This window comes from Sminthopsis crassicaudata, chromosome 1 (assembly GCF_048593235.1).
Source record: "Sminthopsis crassicaudata isolate SCR6 chromosome 1, ASM4859323v1, whole genome shotgun sequence".
NCBI classification, from domain to species: Eukaryota; Metazoa; Chordata; class Mammalia; order Dasyuromorphia; family Dasyuridae; genus Sminthopsis; species Sminthopsis crassicaudata.
Window position 1 is genome coordinate 730,780,406 of NC_133617.1, and position 18,083 is coordinate 730,798,488.

At 38.5% G+C, this 18,083-nt stretch overlaps 1 protein-coding gene across 3 annotated transcripts in view; it reads left to right on the forward strand.

The window, feature by feature from the left end:
- Window positions 1-18,083, forward strand: part of ADAMTS9 (ADAM metallopeptidase with thrombospondin type 1 motif 9) — a 183,595-nt gene that overhangs the window by 71,923 nt on the left and 93,589 nt on the right. For all 3 annotated transcript variants that reach the window (XM_074284175.1, XM_074284176.1, XM_074284177.1), the window contains 6 exons: window positions 1,575-1,741; window positions 1,831-1,960; window positions 2,291-2,417; window positions 11,878-12,088; window positions 13,719-13,883; window positions 17,026-17,190. In XM_074284175.1, the coding sequence (XP_074140276.1) occupies window positions 1,575-1,741; window positions 1,831-1,960; window positions 2,291-2,417; window positions 11,878-12,088; window positions 13,719-13,883; window positions 17,026-17,190 (965 nt within the window). The remainder of the gene's footprint in view (window positions 1-1,574; window positions 1,742-1,830; window positions 1,961-2,290; window positions 2,418-11,877; window positions 12,089-13,718; window positions 13,884-17,025; window positions 17,191-18,083) is intronic.

Genomic DNA, 18,083 nt, shown 5'->3' on the forward strand with positions numbered 1-18,083 from the left:
TAAATAATGATATAATGTTAATATTATTATTATTATTATTGGGAAAATACCAAATGTCTATGATAACTGCCTCCAATAAATGGAGAACAAGAGTTTATTTACAACATGTCCATAAGTCTAAGTGGCTTATTCAAGGTTGCATAGTCAATAACTGTTAAGTAGGCTTCCTCTTGATTCTGAATCCTGAATTATATATTATATTATATATACATATATTATATATTATTATACATTTTTAAACTCATTTAATTTTTAATTTATGGAATAAAACAAGCATTTCCATAATGGAATAAACATGAAACTACAAATCTATTATGTATATAATAAAGTTATCATGTAAATTTTTTCCTCTTTTTTCCCCTACCTTGCCCTTCCCATTACAGACATCACACTGCCTCTGTTCACTTTGGTTTTTATAACTTGAAGACAGACATCAGCGACTATCTCAGATAATCTGAATCTCCCTCCATTCCTGCCCCCGCCTTTTTATTTCTAGAGTTCATACAACCAGGTCCCATAGTGTGACCAGTGACCTGGGACGGGTTCTTATTATTCAGATTTTCATTGTTTATTTCCACTGTTTTGGAACCAGCAGCCATATTTTACAAATAATTTATTACTTCAAATAGCCCAAATTTAAATACTACAACCACTTCCCATGATTCATAGCACATTCATCATAATCTGTCTGTAGTTTTAATTTTTGGACCAATGATTTAGATCCAGAAGAAATCTCAAAGATTATCCAGACTGGGCAGCCTTTTCACTATACAAATAAATATAACTGAGGCCCAAGGAGATTAATTGATTTTCCCAACTTCACAAAAGTAATAAGTGTTAAACATATGATTTGATCTCAGATCCAGTGACTTTGTCCAATACTGTGACCCCATCATTTTCTTTAAGTTCCTAGCCTACAGCATCTTTGCCCATTTAAATTTTTATGCCTATCCCCCCCCACATCAGAAAGGAAGTTCCACTGAGTTGAAATATGGGAGGCAGAAAAGTGTAACAGTCAGACTCAACAATGAATCTCCAGGTGACCTGGAATTCACTTTTTCTCCTTGAATGGAGTTCACCCATCTACTACATAATTTAAAGGATTGGCCTTGGGACCTTGGGACTTTTATTGTAGTAAAACACCAGGTGGGGTACTCCAGAGGGTAGGGTAGCTTTGTTGGCAGCACACCCTACTGTCTCCATGGGAATGACCAAGATTTAGGAGACATCTCATGAATTTCACCTTTTGTTGACCAAGTGCCATGGAAGCAGCCCATGACCCAATGACCAATGACTCACTGAGTTTCGATCATCTTCTATACCAAAAGAACTTTTTTATTCGACTCATGCTATATGAGTTGCAGTGGAAACAGAAGTCACTAGCTACTTGCAAAATAAAGGCTTCATTGTTGATTTTTTGAAATATCACAATTATCCAAACAAGGTTCCATCTCCTAGAGATCTGTCTCTTTTGTAGCAATTACATGTCTACTTGAGGCATCCCCATTTCTGAAGACTTTCCCCACCTCCACCCTACCTCATGAAGTCTTTAAATCCAATTTCCTTCTCTCTAGCATTATCCAGCAGCCAAGGAGAATTCTTACTCAATGGAGACTTTGTGGTAACAATGTCCAAAAAGGAAATCAAAATCGGAAATGCTGTCATTGAATATAGTGGCTCTGACAATGCAGTTGAAAGGATCAATTCAACTGATCGGATTGAGCAAGAGATTTTGCTTCAGGTAAAAAGTTAGAGACCAAATCAGCTGCCTTTTCTCTTCTAGATAAGACGTTCTGTCAGAATGATTTTTTTGGTATGTGTCCCCTTCAGGTTCTCTCAGTGGGCAATTTGTATAATCCCGATGTGCGTTACACGTTCAATATTCCAATTGAAGACAGCCCTCAGCACTTCTACTGGAACAGCTACGGGCCCTGGCAAGCGTGCAGTCGACTCTGCCAAGGTATCTTCTTGGAGACTGGGTTTTGTTTTGTTTTCTGAATTGGCTTTCTTGCATCTGTAACATTTTCTATCTACAAACTGGACTCAAATCTTCTTTTTCCATGTTGGCTTGATCATTTGAATCTACGGCTAGACCTGTTGAGAATACCTTCTGTTTCAATGACCTTGTCAAGTTTCCATATATAGATGAAATCTCTGTGTTTATTTTCCCAGGGCCAGATTTTGAAGTCAGATTATATATAAAATCTTTTCCTTAATACATAACATAATGGAAAACTTTCCTGGAATGTTTGTTTTTGTCGTTATTATTGATTTTCTTTCCCTTTCCCAGGAGAACGGAAGAGAAAACCCGTCTGCACCAGAGAATCTGATCAGCTCACAGTTTCAGATCAAAGGTGTGATCGGATACCTCAGCCAGAGCCAGTCACGGAACCTTGTGGCACAGAGTGTGAATTAAGGTAAGGCCATGGATTTCCCTGTTAACTGTATGGCGTGTTATTGTTATGGTTTTCATATTTTCCTTTACTCTCAAGTCCTTCCCTATCTTCTCAATGGAAACAGGATCTGCCAATTTTAGGTCACTTTGGAGCTGATGATCCAAGCCCAGTGTTTCCGTTTTATGGGGGTTTCCTACTTCTGCTTTGCTTACCCAATCTGCCAAACATTTATTAGAGCATCCTATAAGCCTGATACTGTGTAAGGGCAAAAGACAACACAGTTCCTGCCCATAAACAGCTTCATTATCTTAATTGGTAGCCTTTTGTCAGACTCTAGAATCAGAAGACTTTAGCTCTTGGAGGAGACTTTTGCAACCATAATAAGAGAATGAAAAGGACATCAGACTGTACTGCTCTTTGGTGAGGGAAAGAGAGAAGCCAGAACAAAATCCAATTCAGTCAACTCAGAGGTAGAACACAGGATAGAAGTCAGGAAGACAAGTTCAAATTCTATTCTAGACCCTTCCTGGCAATATTAAGCCAGGGCAAGGCACTTAACACTTAATGGAGATGATAATTAAGACCTTTCTCAAAGTGTTTTGGTGAAGATGTAATGATGTAACTTATGTAAAGCATTTCGGTAAACATAATATGTCATGCTTGTATTAGCTGCTGCTGCTATTTTCTTGTTGTCTTCTTCTTATTATTATTCTTGTTCTTGTTCTTTATCTTCATCTTCTTCATCATAATCTTCTTTGTCGTCATCTTCCTCCTTTATCTTCTTCCTTTTCTTCTCTTTCTTCTTCCTCTTCCTCCTCCTCTATTTACTTCTCTTCTACTTTTTCTTCCTCTTCTTTTCTTTTTAAGCCATCAAACTCCTGTGATGACAGGTCATCTTAAAAATGACTATTTAGAGGATTGGGCTTAGCCTGAAGCCCCTTTTTTTCCCCTCTGAGGCAATGGGGTTAAGTGACTTGCCTAGGGTCATACAGCTAGGAAGTGGTAAGTGTCTGAGGCCAGATTTGAATTCAGGTCCTCAGGGCTGGTGCTCTATCCACTGCACCACCTAGCTACCCCACCGAAAGCATTTTTAAAAATGTATTTTCTTTGAGGGCAGGGACTATTATTCCATTTATCTCCAATATTTCACAAATACTTAATAAATACTTGTTGAATTTATTAAATTAATTTAGATTATTTATTTATCAGAATGATCAAGTCTGTCCCCACATTTGCTGATTATTTCATTCTGGAAAGTCAAACTAAATGGCAGCCAATCATTCATTCTGGGTGGAGATTTTGGAATCTCTGCATCCTAAGTGATGGGGACTGAGTGGTTTACTGCTTTCTGTGCATTAGCCTTTTGTCCCTTTGGGGAGAGAAAAAGCAGCTCACAGGAGTCTTCCCTTCAGTTCGTCTCTACAATCTCGGTGCTTGCTTCCAAATGTTTCTATGGGCTGCATGGGAAATCTCATGAATCAAATATAACTGGGGAAGTAGCAACTCCCAGAGGCAAAGCTCATGGAATGTTGAACATTCCCATTGTAGCTCTGCAAAGGACCAAGATGAAAAACAAAAATAAAACTAGGGCAGGCCTAAGTTTGTACAAAGAGCTTTTGAGTGATATTATAAGATTATAAGAAATAAAATGCTTCTTGTAGAGCTCATTCTAATATCTATAATGGGAGTACCAATTTGGGGGCTAAGATAATGTTGGAGCTTGATTCTATCCTTTTCATTTTGTCTCCATTTCTGATTGGAACCATTCTCTTTCTCCCCATATCACCATTATTTAGCTGTGTCAGCCAGTGCCCTGTTTTTGCAGGTATTATCTTTGAAAAACTTTCCATCATCCCAGTGAAATTCACAAAAGTCTAAAAAAAAAAAGCAGAATCCATGGAAAAGTCACTCAGAATTTATCACTTTTCTCTTTCTGAACTTGCTTCATTGTCTATTAAATGGGGATGATAATAGCACTACCTCATAAGGTCATTGGGAGTGGGGTATGACTAATAGAATCTATAAAACACTTTTCAAACTTTAAGGGGTCCAGACATCCAAATTAATCAACAAAGCCAATGCAGATGAGGAAGTGTATTTTTTTAACTCATATTCCTACGGGGCATCTAGATCTTGCCCATTTTCATAAAGTTAGTTGAGTGATAGGTCTGGAAATTTGGTCTTTATGACTCTAATGTGAGTAACAGGTGTAGAAAATCATATTTACTCAAGTAGATCAGGAATCTATGTGAAATTTATGGTCTCCTAAAGCACTGACAGTTAAAGGAATCTTCCTATAATCTCTATAGTATTTTATGTCAGACTTGAATACAGGCCATCCTAGTTCCCTAGCCTGGATTTCTGACTACTATACCAAGGTGTCTTTCTGCATACATCATAATGATTAAAAAATATTTATGTGGCTACTTGTTAGGAGAAAGAAGTAGAGGTAAAATAAAACAAGCCAATTCACTCAAATGGTAGATAGAACACAGAAATAGGAAGATATAGGTCTAAATCCCACTGTACATGTAGGCAAGTCTCTTAGAATCTCTGGGTTCTATATTTTCATTTGTGTAAGGAAGATTACATTGGTAGTTTTGCTTATAGTATTTTTGTGATTAAAAAGTACTAGCTGGAGCTACCTGCAAGTGAGGATCATTTGGGAATCAGCTTGAAAATATGAGAACTGATAGTTAAATTTTCATAAAAGACTATGTGTCATGACTGGATTTGTTGTGTTGTTTATTGTCTATATTTAAGAAAGCAATGGATAAAATGTTTATGATGTCGATAAAATTTGGAGGTGTATCATGGGTCCTTTTACTTCTTGGAAGGTTGGTTGTTAAACATTTACCAGCATACCCCTGGAGAGGATTATAAGAAAGACAAAGGAAGAGAGGCTTGCTGCAGACTCCAGAGGAACTGGTTACAACTCTGGTCATGCTTTAATTTTCTTTTAAACAGCTAGGAGAAGGGGTTCACATCTAACTCCTGTTTTGATCTTGTCAGCTGGCTGAAAACCTTGGCCTGTGCCCTCCATCCATGTCTGCATCTCTGAAAGCAAGGCCAGATAATAACAACTTCTCAGCCTGACAAAAGCACAGAATATAATAATGGCATCGTGGCTCAGTCCATTGCAGAGAAGTGGGTGAAAAAAATTTCAGGAATGAAGATTAAAAAGGAAACTCCCACATTCCCACAATTCTCTAACAGGATGTCAAATATCCTCGAGGAATATAATGGGCCACACAAATACACATTATTTCATTGATTGCCAGGTATTGCAGGGAGTGACTTATCTTTGGCACTGGACAACAGCAGATCCAACTTTTATTGGGCTTCTGTTCACTAAGATTCATTGCAAAACATCCCAAAAAAGCATCCCTGAGCCTCGAAAATATTGTCATTTATTTTTCATTTCAGGTTAGGCTCTGGATTATTTCCTTTCTTCTTCCTTCTTTCCTTCCCTCCCTCCTTCCCTTCTTCCTTCCTTCCCTCCCTCTTTTCCTTCTTCTTTTACTCCCTCCCTTCCTTCTTTGCTTCTTTCTTTTCTTCTTTCCTTCCTTCCTGCCTCCCTCCTTCTTTTCCTCCCTTCTCTCCATCCTTCCTTTCCTCTCTCCTTCCCTCCCTCCCTCACAATCTTCATTCCTTCCTTCCTTCTTTTCTTCCTTTCTATTTAAAGCTGAAACACTTCAGAAACTTGCATGTCATCCTTTCTGGAGGCCGTGCTAATCTCGGTGTTGTTCCAATTTTAGTACACATGATGTGGAAGCAAGTGCTCAGTGTGACTTTTTTTACTGATTGATGATAAACACTGATGCCATGGAAGTAGCTATGAAGAGATTTTTCATTTAACCAGCTTGCTATTTGTTATTAATTGAGGAATAAAGAATTACTTGAGGTCATGACCTAAAATACCCCCATTTCCATCTGAAGCCGCAAAAAATTCACCATCTTACATAGTTTTCAGATTTTTGTACATCAAAGAAAGGATTTACCTTGAAACTGTAAATGACTAGTGTTAGTGTGGAAAGGCAGCAAAGTTTTGGATTCAAATCCCCGCCTTTGATATCACCTATCCATGTGACTTGCCAGGAATCATAACCAGTTAGATGATAATTTATAAACAAATCTCCATCAATGTTAGGAGTTTTTACAATATCAGTTCCTTTAAACTAAAGAAATCAGAAGGTTGATCTTTTTTTTTTTCTTCCTTAAAGCATGTGTTCTTGGAATCTGGCTAGTCCTCAAAATGACAAATAATAATTCACATTTTATCATATTTTAATATTTTCAAAAAATTTTTTCCGGAAAACTTTGTTTAGTTCAACAAGTATTTACTAAATGCTATGAAGTCTGAAGTCAGGATGATTTGAGTTCAAATGTGCCATCAGACACTTGTGACCCTAGGCAAGTCACTCAATCTATGTTTGCTTTAATCTATGGTCTAGGAGGTTACGAGGCATGGAATATAATTGAACAATAACAATGAGAAATTACTTCATTTGTCAATCTTCACACTCTCTAAGACCTTAAATTTCAGATGAGTTTCTGACCTGCATGGGATGGAGGTGGCTTTTTGACATCAAGACATCAAGAAGACCTGAGTTCAAATCCTATCTCAGACACTTTCTAGTTCTGTGACTCTGGGCATGTCACTGAATTGCTCTTTGCCCTAGTTTCTTCATCTGTAAAGTAGAGGTCATGATGGCCTATACATTATAGAATTATTTTTAGGGTTAAATTAAATAACATACTTAAAGGACTTCCCCCAACCTACCTTATAATATAATATAATATAATATAATATAATATAATATAATATAATATAATATAATATAATATAATATAATATAATATATAAATAATATATAAAATAATATAAAATATATAATATAAGATAATATAATATAAAATGCAACATCCAATCTTGTATCTAATACATGATATTGAATATTTTGTCATATTAATATTTTATCATTGCTATATTAGCAGATTATCACATTAATTGCATTTAGTTATTAATTATCTACATATATTTATTATTAATAATTATATTAATATTAGCATTGTGAAATTGTTGTTTTTATTCTACTACACAAACAAAATTGCAATTCCAGGCAAAAAAAAGAAGGATCATATCTAATTCCATCCTCACATCTTACAGATGAGCAAAGTGAGGCTTCTAGAACCCCCAGAGTTTGGCGCAGTGCCTGGTACACAGTGGGTTTTTAATGTTTATCAACTGTTTATCATTAAGTAACTTTCCAGGCTCACACAGCTAATAAGTGGCAGTGGCAAAATTTGAACTCAGTTCTTCTTGTCACCAAGTCTAGAACTCTCTGGACTTAGGCCACCTTTTTTACTCCTTTGAGCTTTGGCTGGTCTCTGAGGTATTAATAACTCACTTTAAATAGTATTCTAAGACTTAAAAGATGCTCTCATCATGACCCTGGCTGGCCAAATCTCATTTTACAGAAGGAGATGCTGCAGTTAGGTAACTTTTTAAGGATCTCCTGATTTCACATTCTACCCACTCTCTAGGATACCATGCTCTTTTGCCTTTTGAATCCATTTCTTTGACTAGGCAGAGGATCATAGAGCCTGCAATGTCCTCTCATAGCCAGGGGCCCAGCTAGTACAGTATTTTGGCAACCTGGGGACCGGATGCGTGGCTCCCTCAGCTCAGAATGGAAAATGACATTTCCTCAAGGATATGGTGACGGAAGGCCGAGAGAAGGTAGCCAGGAATCAAAGGGTGGATGAAAGTGCCAGATCTCCCTGTTGAGTTTCTCCATATAATTGCGTTACTTCCTCAGGGAAACAGCCCACCCTGCTTATGCCATGACAGGATGAGATAAAGCATTGTTCTGTGGCCTTTCATTTAGGTGTGTTCCTTATTAGAACAACTGCCCCCCCCAAAGTTACCATTGCACTCTTAACAGAAACCACTGTAACCTGCTTCTCTGTGCCCATCAATGTTCTGACTACTGGGACGTTTCTGTGGGAGACCAAGAGAGGTTTGTACCACATGTTCCTTAAGACATAGGCAGGCAACATAGCATTCGAGAAAGGGAGGAAATGTGTTTAAGCGGCTTTGGGGACGGATTGGTTATAATATTGGGATCTTTTGTACCCATTTTGGGGATGGGAATGTCTTCTTAACATCTCTTCGCTGGCTGTGCTAAGGGAAGGCAATGAGGTTGGTGAAAGGCCTTGAGTCCGTGGTCTTTTTGCCTGGATACATTGAGGGAGGAAGAGTTGTTTTTCTGAAGAAGCCTCAGAGAGGACATAGTGGCTGTCTTGGTGGAATTATCATAGAAAAGATAAATTAGAGTGGTTTGTCTTGGTCCTTGAAGGTAGAAATCAGAGCAATGGGTAGAATTCCCCAAAAAAGCATGATGGAAGGAAAAAAACTCTAACTATTAGAATTGTCCAGAAGTTAAGGGGCTTCTTCAAGGGGTGCTGGCTTTCCTTTCATTTGGATTAGATGGCTTTCTGCTTATAAGTAGGCTGGAGAAGGGAGTTTTCCTCTAGATTATAGACTGGAGTATGTGACTGCTGAAATACCCTCAAAGTTCTCTGATTTAGTCATCTTCCTAAACTTCCAATACGAGTATCATGCAAAGGTTTGTTCTTGGCCTTCTATTTGACTTGCCTTTGTCTTTTCTTCTTTCCTCCCCTTCCATTACCTTTTTCTTCTCTCCTCTTCTCCTCTTTCATCATTTCTCCTTTCCTTTCTTCTCTTCTTTCCTTTTCTTTTTCCTTTCCTTTCTTCTCTTCTTTCTTTTCTTGTTCTTTCTCCTTTCCTCTCCTCTCTTCTTCTTTCCCCATTTCTCCTTTCCTTTCTTCTTCTTTCCTCATCTCTCCTTTCCTACTTCCTTTTTTTCCTCATTTCTACTTTCCTCTCCTCTCTTCTTTCCCCGTCTTTCCTTTCTTCTCCTTTCTTCATCTTTCCCCTTGTTTCCTCTCATTGCTCCTTCCTTCTTTTCTCTCTCAATTCTTACTCTCTTCATGGAGGACCATCTTGATTTATGGTTTCATTAGCATAAGACTGGTCCTCAACCTTCAGTTCAGCATGTGTGAATAGCTGTATTCCTCAACTATAACAAACACCGACATGTCTATTTTAGAAATGAGAAGAGGCCCAGAAAAGGGAAATATCTCATACAGGCCTAGGAACTGTTCCTCTGACTTTGCTCCCAGCTCCCTTTCTCTGCTGCCTCATTATGGTACTCCGAGAGTCTCTCCTTTGGAAGGTAGGCGCCTGTTTTTGTAGTGAAAAGGACATTTATTTTCGTGTTTCAGATCAGCATGACAGCCTGTCACCCAGAAATGACTAGTTTCACTATCACAGTTCTGACAGAGCTTACTGTACCATCATTAGTGCTAGGTACCGGGAGACGTTTGGCAGCCCTCGATGTCAGAGTGGGCAAGGGGAAAAGAAGCCTTGATGGACAAAAGAAGGACCTGAGACCCGGTCCTCCACTCTAGAGAATGTATCTCTTTAGTTCATTTGGGAAAGAAGAGGGAAAATAGTGCTTCACTGTACAAAAATTTGCTTTCCTCATGACCTTTTCAGGAATGCAGCTCTTGTGTAAAGTGAGACACTGGTGCCAGCTACTTGAAATTCATTGTTATTTGGAATCTGCCAGCATCAGATGCCCTCTGACCGGGGTCATCGAACTTAAAGTAGCTGGCATTCCCCGGCCGACTGGATCGCGCTTCGCTGATATAATAGCTTGTTTAGTATCAAGATGACGTGGCTTTTGGGTCAGAGAGCTTGGGTAGTTTGGATAACTCCAAGTGTGACCAATAACTACCAAGGGGTCAGGAAAAGGGTTTGAAGGTCAACAGCTCCTCCCTCATCTTCCATTGCTGATGGGAGTAGGGGTACAACCTGAGACTCTGATGAGGCTCTCCTTTATGGAAGGCATTCTCTCTCCTGCTTGTTTCCCTTGATTACATCCTCCCTGGGACAGATGGATCATCTGAGGATGTAGCAACGTGGGATCCCTTCTAACTCCTAGTCAGAGGAGAAGAAGGAGGCTGGAACATAGGCAGGGGGGACTGTGGATAAAAGGGGGTACCAAGCACAGGAAAACATCTCTCTTCCTTCTCAGTTCAACAAGGATTTTACAGTTGCTATTCCTGTCTGTCAGAGCCTAGAAGAGCTAAGAAATTTTAAGGCTCCCGTAGAATTACTAACAATCTAATTGTTTAATCCAAGTGTGTGACTTGGTTTCTTGAAGTTTACCATCTCCTCTCTTTCTTTCCTTCCCTCTTCCTCCCTTCCTCTCTTTTTTCCTCACCATCTCCTTCTCTTTCTCTCTCTCTTTTCCTTTCTACAGAATTTTGACGTTTACAAAACTCTTTACATGCCAAAGGTCTTTTAATCCTTACTACATCCCTAGGAGATAGATTTTGCAGGTGGTGAAACTGAAACTCAGAAGTAAAATGACTTGTCCATGGCAACACAGCTAGTAGATATGAGGAGCAGGACTAGAAGCTGAATCAGTGGTTGCTGATTCCCAAGCCCAGAGTTTTCAGTAATTAGGACCCAGCCCTGGTTCTTGGAATAAAGTCCAGACTCATACCTGACAGAGAGCTCTGAGATCACTTAGTAAGCCCTCCACTTGACAGTGGGGAAACTGAGGCCTGGAGAGGTGAAGTCCCTTGCTTTTTAAATGCTTTATTTGCTTGTAATGGGAACAAACATTGAATCATCTGAATCCTGTCAGATTTTTGTCATTCCTTGACTTGACTGTATCTGGACAAATGCCAGTGAGTCAGGATATCACAGTCGGGCTTTTTAAGTGAAAATGCTTTGCCCATTTTTCCTTGTTGAGCCCCACCCCAATCCTGAGCAGTAGTTGCTTCAGCCAGTGCCCTAGTGGATGCATACAGGACTTGACCTGGAGTCAGAAATAGCCGAGTTTAGATCTCAACTTCAACCTTCTAGCTGTGGGACCCCAGGCAACTTTGCTCTCCACCTTGATTTTCTCATCTGTCAAGCGAGGATAATAACAGCACTAGCTTCCAAGGGTTGTTATGAGGATCAAATGAGATGATGTGATACATGGGAAGTGCTTTGCAAACATTGGATGCTCCTATAGCCAAGAAAACTGGAGCCAAATTAAATGGTATCAGTTGAACCAAATGATCCTTGAAGATACTTTGCCTAAAATAGCAGAAATGAAAAGTGATGTAGCCACTGCAGACTCCCGTGTCAAGTAACCTTTCCATTGACCCACACAGCCGTACTAGGGCTCCTAAGGAACGAAGCTCTGGCAACCTCCATGTTCTTTCTGTGAACTTTGGCATCTGTGAAAAATTCAAAGGAGAAAGTGGTTTGGAATTGGATTTTGCCAGCCCCACCACACTATTCCATCCATTATTGTTTGCATGCCGTAACGTCAGCTTTTCCTGCAAATGATTGCCACCATTTGTTTACCCTGCCCTGTTCTTTCCTGAGTAGATGGCACATTGCTGGCAAAAGTGAATGTAGTGCCCAGTGTGGCTTGGGCTACCGCACTCTCGATATCTACTGTGCCAAGTACAACAGGCCCGAGGGGAAGACAGAGAAAGTGGATGACAGTTTCTGCAGCAGCCACCCCAAACCGAGCAACCGGGAAAAATGCTCTGGAGAATGTAACACAGGAGGCTGGCGGTACACAGACTGGACAGAAGTAAGTCGGTTTTCTTTCTTTCTTTCTTTTGTTTTTCTTTTCTTTCTTTTTCTTTTTCTTTCTTTCTTTCTTTTTTTTTTTTCTGAGACAATTGGGGTTAAGTGACTTGCCCAGGGTCACACAGCTAGGAAGTGTTAAGTGTCTGAGGTCACATTTGAACTCAGGTCTTCCTGACTTCAGGGCTGGTATTCTATCCATTGCACCACCTGGCTACCCCAGTAAGTCAGTTTTAATTGTGGAAATATACACTTTAGATTTCAAAAAATTCCTCTGCTTTTGTCCATTCTTGGCTTCAAATTTTAAAAAAAATGTTTTATTGATATTTTTGTTTTCACACACACAGAGTTGGGTCTCAGGAACTAATTGTCAAATTATCAAGGATTTACACTTTGGAAATCCAGCAAAAGCAATAAAACTAGGACTTCATTTATTGTTTTATTCATTGTTTAGACTTAAGAAGAAAATGATGGAGAAAATGTTAATGCAGATTAAACTTAAAAGGATGTCCTATGCTTTGGAGAGCCAGTCGTTAAACACTTACTTACAAGTACACTGTACTGTGTACTGATTATTTTTATTTTTTAATATTTTAATATTTTAAATATCAGCTTCCCCCATCAGAATCCTCCCTTATAACAAATGAAAGTAATGAAGCAAAGGCAATTGACCCTGTATGATAGTGTATAGAGCATTTTACACCGTAGTACATGACCTCTCTCTCAAGAGAAGGGATGTGTGTTTTATTCTCTCTCCTCTGGAATCATCCTAAGATGGTCTAAGAATCAAGACTGCCTGGTCTCACTTGACCAGACTTCTTCTCATATTTGTTATTTTTATTTTTATCCTTTACAATATATATATTTTTTTTCAATAAAACTTGGTCAAAAAGTTAGAACTTCGTAGACCATAGGACCATAGATTTTAGAACTGGAGGAGTCCTTAGAGATCATCCAATCCAATGGCCTCATTTCTTACAGATGTAGAAATTGAAGGCCAGAGAAAGAAGTTGACCGATTTAATAATTAATCCTTCAGTATTTTGCAGGAAGTAGGCTGGCAGACCTTGGATTTGAACTGAGGTCCTTTGACTCTAAACTCATTGTTCTTGGCTCTGCACCCCATTGCCAAGATAGATCATTGCATGGACCTTAATTTTAGTGTCTGCTAGTTTTACATTATCATATAGATTATTCTTTTTATATAATGCTCATTGCTTTGCAATCCTTCACAGGTTAGTGTGATTTTTTTTCCCCTGGTGATCTAGTTCTAGCATTGAAATCACCTTGAACATGTGAATAGACTGATCCAATTCTCAGACTCTGGGGAAAAAAAAGATAGGCCAAAGACCCATTTGTTGCCTATATTTTAGGTCAACTATTTTTGTAATAGGAAGAAGGATTAAATCTCTGTAAGAAACTTCCAGCTGAGGAAACTTCCTCTACCAAAGCATGTCAGCTTCTTCTCTACAATTTCAAGAGAACTGTCTGGTCCCACTTGACCAGACTACTTCTCACATTTATTATGTTTTATTTTTATCTTTTACAATAGATTTTTTTCCAATAAAGTTTAGTTAAAAAGTTAGATAAAGTCAGAGATAAAAACCTTCATTTTCTATTCCTATTTTCTTCAAGTGCTCCAAGAGCTGTGATAGTGGAATACAGAGAAGACGAGCTATCTGTGTGAGCCCTCACAATGATGTCTTGGATGATAGTAAATGCAGACACCAGGAGAAGGTCACCGTTCAGAGATGTAATGAGTTCCTTTGTCCACAGTGGAAATCTGGAGACTGGTCAGAGGTAGGTCTGTGAATGAATGAATGAATGAATGAATGAATGAATGAATGAATGATTCAGCAAATTAGTGGGGGAAAAAATGAGCATTTACTGTGTGCCAGATATCATGCTATATCCTTGGAGTACAGATACAAAAGTGAGACATCCCCGTTTAAAGGACTTACATTATAATATGAGGAGATAACACATAAGATAGGAGGCTGGGCCCAAGGAAGGGTATTTGGATTTGATATGTCAACATATGGATGAATAGAGTCATTAGAGTATACACTTAATAAATCCCTTCGAGGAGCAATGGCATTATTGATTTGATTGGGATTACAGATCATGAGATTTGACAGATAAGAAGATGACTGAGATATAAAGTGAAACATGATTGGGACCCACTACATACAGTGGGTCATATGAAGTACACACTAATCAAAATGTTATAAATCCCAAGGAGAGAGTCCTTTTTTATTTAATATTTTTACTTTCCCCAGTTATATGTAAAACAAGTTTTACATTTGTTTTTAAAACTTCAAGTTCTTTCTCCTCATCCTCACTCTGTATTAAAAAGACACATGTGAAGTTAAGTATTCCATTTCAATATAAGTCATGTTGTGAAAGAAAACATAGATCTCCTTACACCCCCAAAAAAATCCTCAAGGAAAATAAAATAAAAGCATTTAATTCACTCTGTATTCAGACACAATCAATTCTTTCTCTGAGTCTGGATAGCATTTTTCATCACAAGTCCGTCAGAGTAGTCATGGATTGTTGATTATATTGCTTAGAATAGTGAAATCATTCACAGCCTATCATTCTACAACATTGCTATTACTTTGTACACACAATATTTCACTTTGCTTCAGTTCATGAAGGACTTCCCAGGTTTTTCTGCGAGCATCTTGCTCATCATTTCCCATAGTACAATAATATTCCATCATAATCACATACCACAGTTTATTCAACCATTTCTCAAATGATGGTCATCCCTTCAGCTTCCAATTTTTGTTTTGAGAAGAGAGCTATTATAAATATTTTTGTACATATGGGTTCTTTTCCTTTTTGTAAATCTTTTTTTGGGGATTCATGCCTAGCAGTGGTATTGTTAAGTTAAAGGATATGCATAATTTTATAGCTCTTTGGATATAGATAATTTTTTTGATTATTTATCAATTGGAGAATGGCACTCTCTTTGTTTAAAAACATAAATTTCAGTTTCCTATACACTTGAGAAATGAGGTCTTCATCAAGGAAACCTGATTCATACTTCTTTTTCTAATTATTATTGGCAGTTATTATTGCATTTCCCCCTTGTTTATTCAATTTTCTGTCTCACAAGGAGCAAGTTCTAGAGCTAAAAATGTTAAGGCTCTATGGGACACAGTCTCTTATCTAGAAGGTACATCAGAATCAAGATGGCCAAAGTCATTCTATACTATACTGGCTATACTGTATACTGGTATACTGGCTGTTGGCATTCATCCTGACTATTGTCTTTCCATTGGCTCTAATGATTCTAGAAGAGAGCAAGATTGATAATTTGCCCAATTCCACTTCACTTTAATCCAATTCACATGCAAGTCAAGATATCACTCATTGATGATGTCATTGGTCTTCTTCAAAATGAAGGATGCACAACAATATCAGAAGAGTAGAGAGAGATGGTCTGGATGTAAAGTGAAACCTAGCTGGGGCCAATGAGGGAGATGCATTGAGTGCTCAAACTTTCCTTTCTCTGATTGATTACATGATGTCTTCCCCACCCCTACCACAGCACTTCTTTATCTTTTCTTTTCTTTATGGTCTGAGCAGCTACCAGATGGAGGTAGACATTCTTAACTTTGAGTCCCCAAACTTATTTTGTCAAAAATGTATAATTAGTTTCTATTGTAATCTAAAGCATTTTATTTCATTAATTTAAAAATATTATTCTGTCTACACCTAGAGAAAGGATTGTAGGAACTGAGTGTTGATCACAATATAGCATTTTCACTCTTTTTGTTGTTTGCTTGCATTTTATTTTCTTTCTTACTTTTTTCCTTCTTGATTTGATTTTTCTTGTGCAGCAAGAGAATTGTAGAAATATGTATGCATATATTGGATTTACTATATATATTTTACCATGTTTAACATATATTGAATTATTTGTCATCCAGGGGAGGGGGAGGATTGGAACACAAGGTTTTGCAAGGGTTAATGTTGAAAAATTATCCATGCATATGTTTTGAAAATAAAAAAAAAATAATAATAATTTTTGAAAAAAAGAATCAAGCACAATTGAACAAATATATATATATATATATATATATATTATTCATAACTGTCATCAGATGGTCAAAGTAGTCCATAGTTTAAAAAAAGAAATTAAAAAAATCAAGAACCTCCCATCATCACATGACATTTAGAGTTAGACATTAGAAGCCACTGAGTCTATTTCCTCCCCCCTTCCCATTTTTCTGGTGAAGAAACTGAGGTACAGAGCAAGTAATGGAAATACAGATAAGGAAATTTATACTTGATATAAATAATAACTTCATAACAATCCAATCATGCAAGATATCCAAAAAAAGCATCTTTAATGCTTTCAGTTGTGGATTCTCCATTTCAGGAGATGGCCTCCACTGGCCAGATGCTTCTTGGAGTGATAATTCTTGTTCAATGATTAAGTGACTCTTGGTGCTTCTTCACCATTATTTTTCAACCATTAAATTCGAACCACCTAACCTTCTTTTTGGTAGATATTCCTCATAAAGGCTAGAATTTATGAGATAATTTAAATACATAGCTTTCACTCCTATAAGTACAAATACATTCTAAGATCTTTAAAAGTAGGGCCGATACTCATTTTGCCTTTGTATGGCACAGTGACCTACATATAAATGGATGTTTTAATAAACGATTGTTGGTTTGGATTGAGTTGACTATGGGCTGATTATACATTCACGGGACATTGAAGCAATTTAATTAAAACAAACTAGCTCTACTTTATGTGCTATATAATTTATTTTTGGTACACCCACTCCAACACTAGGCAAGCTATGTGAGAAGGGCCACTTGGACTCAGGAAGAGATCAGGTCTCCCCACCCCCAACCCCGAAGCATCGTCCAGGAGTAGCCTTGCCTTACACGTGTCCTGTTCTCCATTTCCCCCCTTCAGTGCTTGGTCACTTGTGGAAAGGGGCACAAGCACCGCCAGGTCTGGTGTCAGTTTGGTGAAGAGAGGCTGAATGACCGACTGTGCGACCTTGCCACCAAGCCCGATTCGGTGCAGACCTGTCAGCAGCAGGAATGTGCATCCTGGCAAGTAGGGCCGTGGGGACAGGTATTTTAAATGACAAGGTTCTCGACTACATTCTTTCCTCTCTAGACAGACGCTGAGAAGGGACGTGCCGTTGGAGGGGATTAAACATGTCCCCAGCATGCCATGCAAGGACTGGAACTGGTCAGCAGTCAGGCAGATCTAATTTAATTGGCAAAATCATTCTGCCCTCGTTCCCTGGGCTGCTATTTCTTTTGTGGTCCTTGCTGCACACGTCCATCCTGGGGCTCGCAAAGCCGGCCAGAGACCATAAGCAATCAGCCGGATTAATGCTAGAGGTTATTCTTGGCTACGGCTTTCTTAGAGTATGTATGTTACAAATATAATATGGCATGTCTGGTGCAAGAGGCAGCTTGAGATGGTGGGGAAGGAGGTTGGTCTTAGTGTCAGGGAGATCTGCCTCTGTCCCATCCAAGATGTGTGGACTTGGCCAAGTCACTTACTCTCTGAGTGCCCCAAGCAACTCTCTTAGAAATGTATTTGCATGGTGGCCGGATTTCCAGGCCTATTATAGCAACAACTCAAAAAACAAACAGTAAAAATAAACAGTGAGATGCAAACAGTAGTGACTAGAAGGACTTGGGAGAACCAGATTCAAGTGCTATCTTTGATGTGTGCTGGCTGTGTAATCCGGCAAATTACAGAAACTCACAGTGATCCCTAAAACCTTATAAGACTAAGTTATAAAATACTCATCTGGATCAATGGAAGGGGAGGGGAAAGTGAGGCAAAGGAGAAATTTCCCAAAGCAGAATTTCCACAAAATCATGAAATGAAAAAAGTGGATCTTTCCCTGCCTTCAAATCAGCTACTACACTTGCTAACTGTAAAAGATGAGAAAAGATTCAGAGGAGGCTTCACATGGGTGCTGGACAGAGCCTCATGGAGGGACTATG